This window comes from Poecilia latipinna, unplaced genomic scaffold (genome assembly GCF_001443285.1).
Source record: "Poecilia latipinna isolate Pla-1442-1.1 unplaced genomic scaffold, P_latipinna-1.0 Scaffold663, whole genome shotgun sequence".
Taxonomy (NCBI): Eukaryota; Metazoa; Chordata; class Actinopteri; order Cyprinodontiformes; family Poeciliidae; genus Poecilia; species Poecilia latipinna.
This window is the reverse complement of record NW_015113279.1, coordinates 283,889-298,764: the sequence shown is the minus strand read 5'-3', so window position 1 is coordinate 298,764 and position 14,876 is coordinate 283,889. Positions and strand designations below refer to the sequence as shown.

The 14,876-nt window shown below is 42.4% G+C and overlaps 1 protein-coding gene across 7 annotated transcripts in view; it reads right to left on the bottom strand.

Moving 5' to 3' along the window:
- evlb (Enah/Vasp-like b) overlaps positions 1-14,829 on the bottom strand; it is a 39,891-nt gene extending 25,062 nt beyond the window's left edge. For 2 of the 7 annotated variants that reach the window (XM_015044131.1, XM_015044132.1), the window contains exon 1: positions 4,321-5,083. In XM_015044131.1, coding sequence (XP_014899617.1) covers positions 4,321-4,415 — 95 coding nt within the window. In that variant the 5' untranslated portion in view covers positions 4,416-5,083. Of the gene's footprint in view, positions 1-4,320; positions 5,084-14,338 lie in introns of those variants that run through there. The other 5 variants (XM_015044133.1, XM_015044135.1, XM_015044136.1 and 2 more) reach the window with 4 other exon arrangements.
- Positions 14,830-14,876: the final 47 nt, after the last annotated feature.

The following is a 14,876-nucleotide window of genomic DNA, read 5'->3' as shown; positions in this document are numbered from 1 at the left end:
CAAAAGCTTTTAAGGTGAATGAGCAGAAGAGGCTGCGGAGGGTAAAATCCCAGGAGCAGCGAGGGCGTTTTGTCCTGCAAATATATGAAACAGTGCTATGGTTGTGTTTCAATTATGCTAAAGCTAATGTAGCACAAGAAGAAAACAACCCAGAGCAAAATATGACGGAGTATATCAGGAAAGTAGCAGCCAAATAAATAACCAAAACTGAAAATTCACCCAAAAAATAGCCTGCTATATTGTATGATCTTAATCTTTTTAGACTTTTATGAGTAAATCTGAAATAAGCAGTGAGAAAAAGTTACCTTAACAGGTCAATTCAATTCAGTTTTACTTATATGGCACCAATTCTCAAAAAATGCCGTATCAAAGCACTTTGCAAAAGAAAAGTCTTTTTAATTCAATCATACAAACATTCCAATTGATCCCAGTTATCAAACAATACAACAAGCTCAATTAATTACTCAAAGTGGCTTAAAAATGCTTCTACCTAAGGAAACCCAGCATATTTTCCTTACAGAGTGCTTGTTAGTTGAAGCAGAACCAGCAAAAGGTGCTTTTCGGTCAAAGGAAACTGGATGAAACTAGCTTGCCGAGCCCTAAACCAGTGACTGGCTGGGAAGAAGCCATAAAATCAGATCTTTTTAAAAATTTAAGACCACTCATAATAGCAAGACTATAAAAATACTACTATTACTATTCTTATTTTGCTAAACAAAGCATAAACAAGAGCCAGTTTGGTGACATCCTATGGAGATTTATATTTACTATCGTGATCTTCTTCAGACAGCAGATTTGGACCTATAGGGCTTCCATATAAGGAACTAAAATCAACCATTCTTTGTTCAACACGTTTTGACTTAATTATCAACACAATATCAACCTGTTAAAGTGAATCGACCTGTTTGGCAGGAAGCAACATAATGAAGAACATAAAGGCAAATTATGATTATAGATAGTAACACAATGTAGTCATGGTGATGCTTCTTTTCTAGACAAAAAGATGAAACCTGGATACAACACCGTGTTACAGTTGGATTGAGCTTTTGTGTGTGTAAATGGATTTAAATCTGATTTCATAAATGGATTCAACTGGAATAAATGGCTTTTATATCTCCATTTATATCTGGAGCTGTTTGAAGATGTGTCATGTTGCTAATTTGTTGAGTAAATTTAATTGATTTAACTTGAAATAAACAGAGTCATTAGCTAGACTAGAACAGAAAAAAAATCAGTTTTATTTAACTAAATTCAACCTAATCAATATAAAATTTCAAATGGACACGTTTCTTTACTTAATGTGACTCAGTCCGGTCAGAGCCAACACCTTCGCTGCTGCTGGTAGAGTCCCTGTGTGACGTTTTGTACTTAAAGCCACCATATGTTGAGCTGTGGTTGAGTGGATTGGTTGTCATGGTTTTCAAGCTATCATGTGGTGATCCTGTGGTAACCATGGAGCCCCTGGCTGGTGCAAATTTCCCAGCATTCTCCCAAAGCTTTTTCTAAGACAAATGGCACGCCCAAGATCCATGTTTAAACGTCTATTTTTTTTCCCCTCACAGTCAAACCTTCCTCTTTTTTCTTCCTTAATTTCACCTCTGTCTGTCTAACGCAGCAGCGCCTTATAGATGTTCTTTCTCTTCATTTTGCTTTGGTTTTCTCACCATCCAACCCCCTCTCCCTGTTTTCTTCTTCCCCCCTCCTCGCTCTCATGTAATTTCCATCATCTGCTCTTCTCAACCTCCCCGTCTCGTTTGGTTTCTCTAGAGAATTTGCAACCAATCTGAATCCCACAAAAAATAAAACCACCCCAGAAACACATGTTTAAGAAGGAAATGTTGAAAAAGTATTGTATAGCATTAGTCTGAGGTACAATGCCGCACTCTTATTCAATAATATCAGACAGTTGTGTGAAACATCTCCATAAAAGCAAGATATGAAAAGTTGAGTGGAAGGAAAAAGTGTGGATGATCCATAAGGATTAACAGGTTTTAGTTAGCTGTAAACCATATCAAGTAAATTAACAGAAATTAACACTTGAACAATATCAATATGTGACAGGAATCTTAATAATATATCTGTATTATATTGGTCCTGCTGAATAAAACTAGCCAACTCCTTTTATATTTACATAGCAAAAAAATAAGATCACGTATTTTGCAGATAAAGCACAAATGTGATGAACCTGCCTGAATTAAAACGTCTCTGCTCCAAATGAGTATCCGTTGCAGTAAATCGGATTTGCTAAACGCGATTGCTTGAATTAGTTTCGTGGAATCAGATATTTAATCTCTGCAGAGGCGCACAAATAACTCTCAGTGTGTTAGTGTGGTGTGAGGCGCAGCAGGAAATGTGAAAACCTTGAGTCTATATAGTCACACGCTCAACATTGTGATCGTTTGAAAAACTCCACTGAAGGTTACGAATAAGTTCTCAGTAGTGAGTATATTCGATTTTTCTCCTGAGATCGCGCAGATATGGTTAGGTATTGAAAGATGAATTTCCGTCAAACTTACATCCCTCCCCGTTTTTGAAATCCTGACTCATTTTGCAGACGGCTTCCCTCCTCCTGTTGGTCCAGCTGTGACTTCCACATCGCCATCAGGGAACTCTGCCAGGCCGTGACAGTGACACGCTTTAACCCAAAATAGCTGCTTTAGCAGCAATGAGGCCTGGCCACCCTTAAAGCTGCTTAGTGGGGCAAAACTCCGGCTGAGTCCCTTAAAGCTGCACTAATCAGAGCTGTTAGAAGAGGAACAGTCAAATATATTTCGTATTGGATTACGAGCACATCCCAAAGCTGTCGATGCAAAGATTATTCTCCAAAAATTGTACACAATTGTAAGCGCGGCACCACATCGACGTATTTTTACTCGAGACGTCCAAGAAATTACTCAAGTAAGAGTAAAAAAGTATTTGGTAAAAAGGCGACTCGAGATCAAAACAAATGACATCATCAGATGAAACGAAATGAAAACCTATGTTGAATTTTTTGGAATTTTAAAGACCAAAATGAAAATGATTCATACAACATAATTACAAAAATAACAAAATCAAACATTTTTCCAAATCAAGTTCTTTCAATATGAAACTAACAAAAATTACAGATGTGTGTGTCTGGTGAATCTTTGGCTAAAACAAGCTTGTTTGTCATTCAGTGAAGTTACTCACAGAGTGTAGAGTATCCAGAAATTTTTACTCAAGTAACACTAGCTATTCTTCATAATAAAATCACTTAAGTGAAAGTAAAAGGTACTGCAGTAAAATACTTCTACAAGCACAGTTTGTCAAAAAAATTACTCAACCAAAAGTAACTAGTCACAACCCAAATCTAGATTTTTGATCAATGCTAACAAAAATATTTTTTTCCAATCAGTAAATTAATCAAAGCTGACAACTTTAACCATTTTCAATCTATAAACACATTCACCATTGTGTACCAAAGTTTTTTTTTTTTTTAAGTTTCATGAAAATCACATAAATGTTGAAATTCCCTCATTTTCTGTTGGATTCATAATTAGCATCAATCAGTCATCAATCACTCTGCCAGACCTCAAAGAAAATCATAAACCGGTACCGGTCTGATGAGTGCATCTCTAGATAAAACCACCGGGTTTTTTTTTTTTGTTTGTTTTTATTCCCCATTTCATCACAAAGCATGACATCTCAGCAACACCTGAGCGCAAAGGCACAATTACATCCCGACAAGACAAAGGGAGGAGAAGCTGTTGCTGATCTGAGCATGCGTGTTCAGCAGCCCTGCGAGCATGACGGCAGTCGTCGGACGCAACAAGCCGCCCTGAACACTTCCAGCTTCAATTGGAGAGAAAGACTGACAAAAGAAGAGAGAGAGAGAGGACAAAAGAGCCTCACAGGCTCCCAAAAAAACGGAGGACTGCACGTCCATTAATGGCAAATCTAACCCAATCACAGCACTATCTGCTTCTCTGTTGTGAACTTGGTCAGCTCCCTCACAGGCGATCAATGGGCCCCCTGGTTCTTCCAGGGCCCTGACACTTTTCTGCACAGCTAGCTTATACATAAGAGCATCCAGCCCCATCCCCCTGCAACGCCAGTCAGGCACTCACAGCAGCACTCATCATACACAGACCTGCCTTATATGCTGCAGCAGCAGCTGGAGGATCTACTGAAAAAAAACAAAAAAACAATCATGTGGCATTAACTAAATTCTGCATGGAAATGAAAACGGAGCGGCAGCGACAAAAGTCAAAAGGAGGGGAGCATGCAGAGGATTTATCGTTAATAACTGACAGATTTCTCATTCACAGAAAATCAACGTCTTGCGGTTTGGAAGCCTACCTGACTTTGAACTCGGCGAGCTGTGGCTGCACGCCGGGTTCAGCGCAGTAGATCTGGGGGAAGTAAAATCGATGCGACTGAAGGTTGATGTCCATGGCGAAGGATGCAGATAAAGTCCTGTTATGTGCACAACAATCAAAAATAAAAAAAGGAGAAAAGAAAAGTCCGGTCTCAGGTGTTCTCTTCTTTGTCTGTCCTGAAATCAGTCGCTGACACTCCCACTGAAGGTCGGGAACATTCCAGTCACCTTCTCTGTGAACGGCCGCAGAGGTTGGAGAGTGCTACCGCCAGAAAGGCAACCCCTTCCTCTTCATCTCCTCCGTGCACTGAACACGCAGTCACCTCTGCTGTCTGCCACTGAATAGGCACACTAACCTATTTCCCCACTAGTAGCTACTGTACACTCAGCAGCTGTGAGCGCAAGAACAAAGATAGCTCCTCTACAAGAGGCTGTCTCCCGAAGAATCGAGAGGCAAAACGTCGGATTCCAGTCACCGAGTCATCCTTTAGAGGGTAAAGATGCAACCGTAGGAGGAGACAGGAGGAGGGGGGAAAAAAAGCTGAATTATGGATGAAAGAATTGCCTGAAATAGGAAGGCACTCCTCAGCCACATACAGAAGACTGGATAGGGAATGAGAGTCCTTTGGATTTTTTTACGCTTCATAGGCAGTAGAAAGAGGAGGGTGTAGAGGGAGGGGAATATGTGGAAGAGATGGAGACCGAGAGAGAGATTCCCGGTGTTGTGAGGCGTTGCCCTCACTCTGTCTCTCCCCTCTCTGTCTCATTGGATTACCTCCTCCCTTTCTGTGCCCCCTCCCCTCCTCCCATCCCTTCCCCTCCCAGCTGTGACAAGAGGGGGAGAGGGGCTACCAGCCCCGGAGGCTGCTGGCCCCTGATTGGCCGGGGCGTGGATGCGTAAGCCCGGACGGAGAGAAGGAGCAGGGGCGAACAGGACGAGCAACAGATTTTAATTCATCTGATGGGCCCTCGTCACTTCCTCGTGTATGATTTGACGTGGTGTGCCAGGCTGGGGTGAAAAACACACACACACACACACACACACACACACACACACACACACACACGTTCGCATGGCTATATTTGTGGGGACTTTCCATCGACTTCCATTCATTTCTACAGCCTAAACCTTACTCCTACCCTTATCCTAACCCTATCCATTACATACCTAACACTAACCCTAACCAAACCTCAATTCACACCTTAGTCCTAAATCTGACCCCTCACCCAAAAACAGCATTTCCCCTTGTGAGCACCAGGCTTCGGTCCCCACAAGGAGCAGTGGGTCCCCACAACGTAGTGTGGGGAAAATGGTCCCCACAAGGTATTACAAACAAACACACACCTAAACACACACACACAGTCACAGACCAGCATGTATGTACACACACTGATCCAGCAGCTTATGCTTGAGGTTCATTAACCTAAAGTGACGCAGGTGGAAAGGGAAAACTAAACGCGTCCATCTGCTCTGCATATATTAAGTGTAAACAATCAAAATCATGTCGGATATCACTTATATTAATACTAAGATACATTAAATTAATCGATAAGAGCTTAAAAAAAAAGAGGAACAACGCTTACAATATTCTGTTGCGTCTTTCCGGATGAATTCTCTAATGTCCTTGACAGGTTCAACAATAAAAGCAGTTTACCAACAAATCCCTCCCGTATTAACTGTACAGCCCAGAAAGTAGACCCAGCTGAGGTTTGTTTCACATCACCAACATGTGTCCCACTCCGTTCAGCCGGAAGGAGTTTCCATCGATGGCGTGGAATTGCTGGATGACACGTTTTGTGTTGTAATCGATGTGCAGCAGACAGCACAGTTTAATACTATGCCACCGCCGACCCCCACAGCGGTGTCTTAAATTTTCATTTATGTTGGAAATCCTGAGCGCATCAACCAGTCTTGGATTTTTTTATTTTTTTATTTACATAAACGTAATTGCAAATGCCTGAATGCCAAGAGTTTTGCTGTGAATGAAGTTATTATAGGGCAAGTTCAGAAATTACAAAGCAAGGTCATTTGCTTCGAAAAGTCATTACGATTTGTGTTGGGGGGCTTTTTAACTCAAAATTGTCACACAAAAAAAGAAAAACATTAAAACATTTAACCTTTTAGTTAAATTTTTTGATTTTCCCCCTCCCCCCAATCAAAGGTTCCCACCGGAACTTTTGTGTTCACGTTTCTTGTACGCCAGTGAATGTGACGCACAAGTGACATCCAATGGATGACAAAAGCCGCTTTTTTTCTCTTCATTAATTTTTGCTTCAAAAACTGATCTGATGATACGCTGGAAAACACTATTATGTTTGAATTGTGGTAAAAGGAGTTAGCCTGTCAGCGAAGCTACTACCTGAAACAGAATCTCACTGCTAGCCATGTAGCCGCAGCACAGACGTCCAACGCTAAAGTCAGCGTCCACAGTCCACATTTCTAAAAAAGTATCAAATAAGTTACATGAATAATCTGCAACACTTGAATTAAAACAAAAATCTTGAGCTCATGTCTCAATTCAATAATTTAACAGCAAATGCTAAATTAGCATTACCTGCTAATTTAGCAATTCAGTTTCACACATCCTGGATGCTGAGGTGAGTGGAGCGTTTTTATAGTGCAGCGAGAGATGATAGCTACAGTCATAAGTGGATTGTTGTTGTGATATTTGTGTTTCAACTGTGTGGGTTTTGAAGCAAACGTGTGGGGTATTGATGGTGTGTGTTGAGTTTTCAAATTCTCCAAAACAAATACAGCAGCCTACTTTAGTTTGGAATCAAATTATTTATGCTTCAGCGTCCAAAACACACAGCAAGGCGACGCTGTGGTGTTATTTTTTGCTTTTTCCCATGGCTTGTCTTCCTACGGTATTGAAGAAAATGAGATGAAGTCGTTATGCTGAAGCCATTTGGTTAAAATGATATCATAAGTATAAGCTGTGAAGAATATATTTTATGTGTGAATTATTTGGGTTTGCCTCCTCTGTTAATGTAAGAAAAAAAATTGTATCAATACTAATGCAATTCTAATTGTGAAGCAATTTGTTGGACTTGATTGCTGAGATAATGGAAATTCATAAAACTCATGAGAAATACTCTTAAAATCCACAAGTTGTTGAGTATTTTCCATACTCACCAAGCAAATTAAATGAATTCTGTTGTAAGAGTTTAAATGCTCCAGGCCTTTTTCTATCCCGATCACATGTGACACTTTTTGAGCAGTAAACAAACTCACCAAAAAGCCCACTACCCATTTACAAGGCATCCAATTAAGGTAGCAGAAACTCACTCTGGATAGAGGTAACTTCCTCTTCAATCACACAAACTGAACCATTTCTGGCCTTTTTTAGGTTTTTGCCAACAGGGTCGATGCTCTTCAAAATACGATGCTCTCCTGATGGTTCTGTTTCTCCATCGTGTTGACCTCTGGTTTAAGCCATACTACATGTGCATAGATCGCCAGTCACAAATGTATTATACAACAGGGTAACCAGAAAGGCAAAAAATACTGTTTTCTTATCCTTTGAAAGACCAGAATAGCACAAAAAAACCAAAAATACAGAGAATAAATTTGAAATTGCTGAAACTTTAATAGCAGCACTTCACCTCTATTTATCTTATAAAATGACCCAACTGTTACAACAGCACACACTTTAAAATCATATGGGCCAGTAAATCATTTTACTTCTTTTCCTCATAAAGCATTCTATATCATATCACAGCCTATGTCTAAGAAGCAGAAAAGCTTCACAGGAAGTTGAGGAAGTGGATGTAAAACGTACTGTTGGCAGACAGAAGAGCAAGCATGTCTGATTTATTATTATTTAAACGTGACGATTAAAACAAACCAAAAAAAAAGTGCAGCTTTGGAAGGACAGATCAGGAGACGGTGTAGCGCCTCAGCGAGGAGGAAGTGAGTCGCGTGGAGAGAAGAAGTGGGGAGGGAGGGTGAGACCAGAAAAATGGAGAAGCAGATGAAGGTAGAAGGGACGTCCGGCTCAACCCGAGCGCGCCCATCCCCCACCGCACACTGTCAGGTCAGAGCCAGCAGCAGCAGCAGGCTGGGGTCTAATATTAAACTGCACAACTCTGATGGAGTGAGTAAACACAACCCTCTGAGTGAGCATGTGTGCACTGCAGCCAGCGACTCTAACCTGCCTATTAGCGCGTGGCAGGGGGGCGGATGGCCTTCTGTCTGACACACAGCGTGGGTGGGATGGTTCCCCACACGAGCAGAACGTGATCGACCTTCAGGTGAATGAATGGATGAATCATAACGAGGTTATGATGCTGCAAAGTAAACAAGTTTTGTATATTAAGACAAATGAAATGGTGTGCAAGACCCTGAAAGGAGATATCTCAGGGTCTGTTAAATGGATTATATGTTTTTTGGGGGGGGGTTTCCCAAAATTGTTAGCCCCAAAAATGATAGACCTTTTCATTGAGCGCCAGCTGCAGTTGTGCGATGAAACTTTTAACTTGCTAAGAGCTTGTAAAACTAATTCAACCTGAAATTTTTCTCCTAGTTTACACATTAACTAGGAGGAGTCAGTTGAGAACGAATCATGCAAAGAAGCCATAGGAATCAATTTAGTCTTGAGAAAATAAAAGAAGTTATTGCTCACAAAGCAGGAGAAGGACATACATAACGACAGCATTTTCAAGTGTCGCAAATTGGAGTATCGACAAGAAATCGGAAGAGCCTTGCAGAGGTAGGAAGATTTGTCTCTCGAGAGTCCAGAATAACTGCCGACGCTTCTCCAAGCTGGAAATTAAAATATCAATAGACTCTTAATTTCTATCGAGACCGCAGAGATTTGACTCCTCCTTCAAGTCAGACTGAAGGATAGCAACAACAGCCTGGAGAGAGATTATGCAAACTGGAAGAATGTCCTTATGAGACCGACTGAAACGTTGCTCGTGTTTTGAAGGAAAAAATACAAATCTGCAGAACATTGTCTTCCTTGTGAAACACGGTGGTGGTTCCTGTGAGGCTGGACTTTTGATCATTAAAAAAACAAGCAGATTTTATAGCTTTTCATAAAAGAGCAGGTTGGTGTGTGTAGCTTTTTCTTTCTCTTAATAAATGAAATTCTCAATTGGAAAACTCCTCACTTAATTTACTCAGTCGATTTTTGAATGACATTCAAATAAACGTGATGATCTGAAATGGAAGAAATCTGTAGAGGGGCTAATCCTAAACATTGTATTTCACATCTCTAGATGTTGTAGCTGATTTGATCAAATATTCTTAACTACCTCCAGCTGCTCTCAATGGAATAGACAAGAACTGGTTAACACGGTTAACCAGCAGAACAGAAGCATCTTCTAACCCCAGGCTGTGACTGGGCGACCTTTAGGCTCTAAATTAAATTCCCAATAAACACAAAATATGAATTAAACGACTGGATGCTTTTTCAGGTTCCATGCAATTCGACATGACGTAATCTGCCTTTCATCCCTTCATCTCCGTGAATCCACCCGTAAGCAAAGTGATGAGGAGGAAGAGGCGGATTAAATGATGATGAGAGACGATCTCTGACAATTTCTGTCACATGCACACTCTTCACGTCGCGCCTCGGGACTGAACGCGAGTGCGAGCGAATATAAACTCTATGTGACTCAGATGAGATGTGTGTTTTTTAATAATTACACCACACACCAACAGGGGGAGAATCAGAGAGGGGAGATTGCTGCAAAGGAGGTGGGAAAGCTTTCCCTCTCATTCACAAAGATTTGATTATCCCTCTTCGAACATCACAACACACACACACACACACACACACACACACACACATTTGTGTTGATCAGCCTGCCTCTGGATGCCTCAGCATGCCTAATTATGACTCATAAACTAGGCTGCTATCAGCCAAAATGAGCCGTTTTCATCCAAACAGAGGGCAGACACGTGTACACACACACACACACACACACACACACCTGCCGCCGGATGCAGGGTAATGTGAAGCATCCTTCTCTATTTTTGGGTATGCCAGGCTGATTTCAGACAAATGTAGCTGATGTTCCTCACAGGTGTGTTGTAGCTTCAGATTCATGCCCAGACATCACAGAGAAAGCACAGAAAAAGAACATCTAACACAGTTTGGCCTGATTATCTTTCACAAACAGTTCTTTATGAACAGTAAAACTAAAAGTGTTTAAAGTTTTAAATGTTTTAAGTGTTTTTAAAATGTCTAAGAGTGCTGTGTGAGAGATGGAGATGATAATTTTCCTGAGGGATCTATCTACACAGCTAGCTAACTTGATAGGTAGCTACGTTCTAGCTAGCTAGCTAGAAGCTAGCTATTGATCTATCTAAATTAAATTAACATTTTGTGAGATATGGTGAATATCAATACAAACAGCATTATCTCCTGCAATTATTGTTCACATTTTGATTCTATTGGTATTTTATGTGATAAACACTAAGTAGAACATAATGCTGTTTGTTCATTAACGGTCAAACGTCTGAGGGATGTTGATCTCACCGGATTTTATTCATGGATATCATGGGGAGGACAGGATACAAGTGAGTGTCACACTTTTCATATTATTATTTTTGCTTAATCCCCACCAAATAATTTTCCATTCTCTTCCCAGTCCTCCTACTGCAATAACTTCTATTTACAGCCGCTCATCTCCAGCCCAGATCCCGTCAGCAGCGTCTTTAACCCGCCTGGTAGAAACATTAAGGAGAAGCAGAGCGAACAGTCAGCAGGTGGTACCGGGTGGTACCGGGACTTTGAGCTGCGTTGCGACTTGACGTGACAGTCGGAGTACCGTGTCTTACATCATGATATTTGATATATCGGTGGGACCGACTCAGACTGCCTGTAGAACGGGGCATTTAGCAGCCTGATTAACGTCAGAAGGTTTCTCTGCTGAAGTGTTTCTGTGTTTAGGGGAGAAGGCAGGTTTTTTCCTGCTATTGTGATGACAATTACAAAAATAAATAGACCTACGTTTTTATTCACAAACCAGTGTAGAAAAAATATTCTTGCCCATAATTTGATAGAGGGCAAAGATCCGCCCCCCTCGTCCTCACCATGGACCCCGTGTCTAAACAACATGGAGGCTCTGAGAGTCTGAGGGCAGCCAAACTAGTTTATTTTAGCTAAATTATTATATCTAGCTAAATATTATTGCTGAGCGGCGCAAGCAGGCCTCCTGACATACAAATAAAAATAAATAAATAAAAAAATTGAAAATAAAATGTTGAAAAAAAAACTTAAAAAGGGCACTAGGGGCATCAAGGATAAAAGGGGCAGTGGCTCAAGCCCCCTTCACCTCTCCACCCCCTCTGCATGTGCCTGTGTTTATGAGGATGTACAGATGTTGTCCAAGTATGCCATTCGAAGTCTCCATTTGGTGTCTCCAAATGGCACACTTGGACAACACCTGATATACAAACTTCAAATGACTACCTCCTCAGTGCTTCAACATACAGTCATCAATGAGGCTCTAATGAAAGATAATGACCAGAGGAATCCTCTGGTAGATACATTACTGTTAGAGGAAATGACTTAGAATTATATAAATAAAATAGCATATCTGGAGGGGTGTTAGTGTACAGTCAAACCTCCTCCCCCTTCTTGCAATACACTGTCCGTCTGCCCAGTGGTGCGACTGCACATTATTCTGGTGGATGCAAAAACAAATCGGCGCGCCCCCCCTCCAGACAGGGTTTTGGCGCCCCCTCTGGTGCTGCGCCCCTATGCGTTGCATGCGCTGCATTCCCACTTTTTGCTCCACTGCGTCTGCCCCCCCACACAACAGCATGCTAAGGAGGCCGGTCCTGACTCGGAGGCAGGTCCAGACTCTGGGGCAGGTCCTGACTCGGAGGCAAGTTTGTAAGTGCAACATGACCAAATGTGAAATAAGATAAGGTTTAGGAATATTCCCAAGGCACAGTATTTGTAGCATTTATAATGACTGTGATGTGCTTAGTGTTTTCTGGTCCAGTAGAACTGGTCCTGTTAAGTTTGAGTCAGTTAGTCTGATGGGGTGGGATGACGACTGGGAGGCGCTTGCCCTCTAATTACCCCCTGTTTCTACCAAACACCTCTTTGTTTACACCCTAAGGAGAGTCAAATCCAGGCAGTCCTGCTAGCTGTGAACATTTCACTAAAGTACCAGAACCATGCCTGTTTTTGTGCTCAGCTCTTTTATGCTTTTCAGTGTAGTTTATGCCTCCGACCCTGCGGATCCAGTTCTGCTCGGACCTCCTACCATCGGGTTCAGCTCTTCAGTCTGCTCGGTTTGTAAGCCTATCCCCAGCACACTGTCTCTGTGCCACGGCATCGGCTACCGGCATATGTGGATCCCCAACCTGCTCGGCCACGACTCCCTGAAAGAGACCCAGCAGCAGTCGGCCGCCCGGCTACTTCACTGGTATTTGTGCATCTCTACAGAGCGCAGGCCGGGCTGTCTTTCAGAACAGGTCCGATATCAATTCAGCAAACACTTACCAATTATGGTCGCTGGGCAGTAGGTCACACACACACACACAGATACCACCAACTGCTTCCGTCGATACGCATCAAGCACCACCAATGAAACCGGCTCAATACATTTCACACTTTGCTTTTAGTTTCATGAAACCGTCCAGAATGAAACCAGTTGGGGGCATCGACAATGAGAGGAGGCCGCCGCGGGGGAAGCTCGGCTAAATAAAACTGAACGAGGTTTTTTATCTTGGTTATTTAAAAAAGAAACAGACCTGAAACACTTTTTTGATATATACTAATTTGTGAAAGACAAAGCACGCGATAAGGTATAAAGTCAGAGTCGTATTAAGTAACAAAACACTGTATAATGCTGACTTATACACCGAAAAAAGGCCTAGCACCTCAAACTAACAGCTCCTTGTGTTCAGCTCGAACTGAACAGGATTTCAGATGACCCACATGAAGCTGTGGTTTGTTTGAAGGCGCAGTCGCTGTTGCCACCTAGAGAACACCTGCATGTAGTACAGACTGCCATAAACCACAGCGGCCTGCTGCATGGAGAAACACTTAGCAATTTGTTGATGGGTTTTATCAATGCATTCTGCCACAACCGGCCCCTTTTGAGAATATTCAAATTGAAAATGAGTTTGACACCCCTGGTACAGGCGACGGATGGATGGATGAATTATTTTCTTTTCACTTCCTACTTATGAGTTTTCTAAAATGTGAGAAAATTCAAGAGGTTTGGATATTTCTCACGAGGAATATGATACTTTATCCATGACCTTTAGCCTTCAGAGTTTAGGCTCGGGACAAGAATTCAGAAATACGCCTTTGCACGACTAAACACCAATTAAACAGTTCCTTCCTAATTATTCCACACCTCATGGCGGCGACTCCTTCGCAGCTAAGCTCTTCAGCCCCACCCAACGTCCGTGCAGCAGCACTGCAGCTGATTGGGTGGAGAATTTGGCTTCCAGTTATATTCCAGCTGATAGGTTCTCATTGGCAACCAGTAAACCCAGCGCTTGCATCCCAGAGACAGAGGTGTCTCCGTGCACGGAGGAGTTTACTCCGAGCTGATTGGCTGCCAGCCTGGGAGGTGTGTAAGGAGTCCATGCATGCGCACATGATTTTTTTTTTTTTTTCTGGTTGATCAGAAGTGCTGGCGACTGCTTCTGCAAAGCTATAAAATGAAAATGGGCGTGCATGTAAGCAATCCCAGAGCAATCTGCACGTGCTGTCTGATTTTCACGATACTAATTGGTTTCTGTGTGCAGACAGCCTCCATGTGACACACAATAACAGCTGATCTAATAAAAATAATAGTAATATTTAAGAAGAAAAATAATCTCCAGCTTGTTGCTATTTTCTGTTGGCTAAAAGGTCGACGTGCTGATCAATAAATTCCGGTGATGCACCTGTGGCGATGCGGAGACAGGCCTCCGAATAAACCGCACATATATTTCCGCACAGATTTCATCTGATTTATGTTGCGAAACAATCCAAACAATATTTGATGTCTGTGCAGCTGAATTGTGTAACTCCTTACCTCATCTTCCGCCGCTGTCCGACTGAATTACGTTCCTCTGTTTCAAGTTCTTTGAGTCTTTATTTTTGCCTCTAAAAATAATAAATAGTAGTAATAATGATGAAATACGATCCGGATCCAACAACTGCCGCACGTCTGGTTGTTTTGAACAGAAGCCGAGAAGAGGAGCGCAGTGTGTGCACAGATGTTGGAGGATGTCAGGGTGTGGGGAGGGGGGGAAGCGGCTCTGCGCGGATCTCCACGGGTTTTTTCCTAGAAATGACGGCTCATGGCGCGGGCGTGTGTCAGGAGGCTGCTCGGTCGGTGGGAGCCATTTCTCAGAGGGAGGCGCGCCGCTTTCCCAGAGACAAGAAGCCGGGCGGTGTGGCTGACAGCGGCTTCTGAGGTGCCATCTTTCCCTGCCTCCGACCGCTGGGAGGGAGGCTGGATGGAGAGGGGAGGGTGAGGGTGTGGTGAAGTGGTGTTGTTGGTGGTGGTGGTGGTGGGGGGGCAAAAGGAGCTCAGCGTCTGAAATATTCATGGCAGGGTGGGTTTGTGT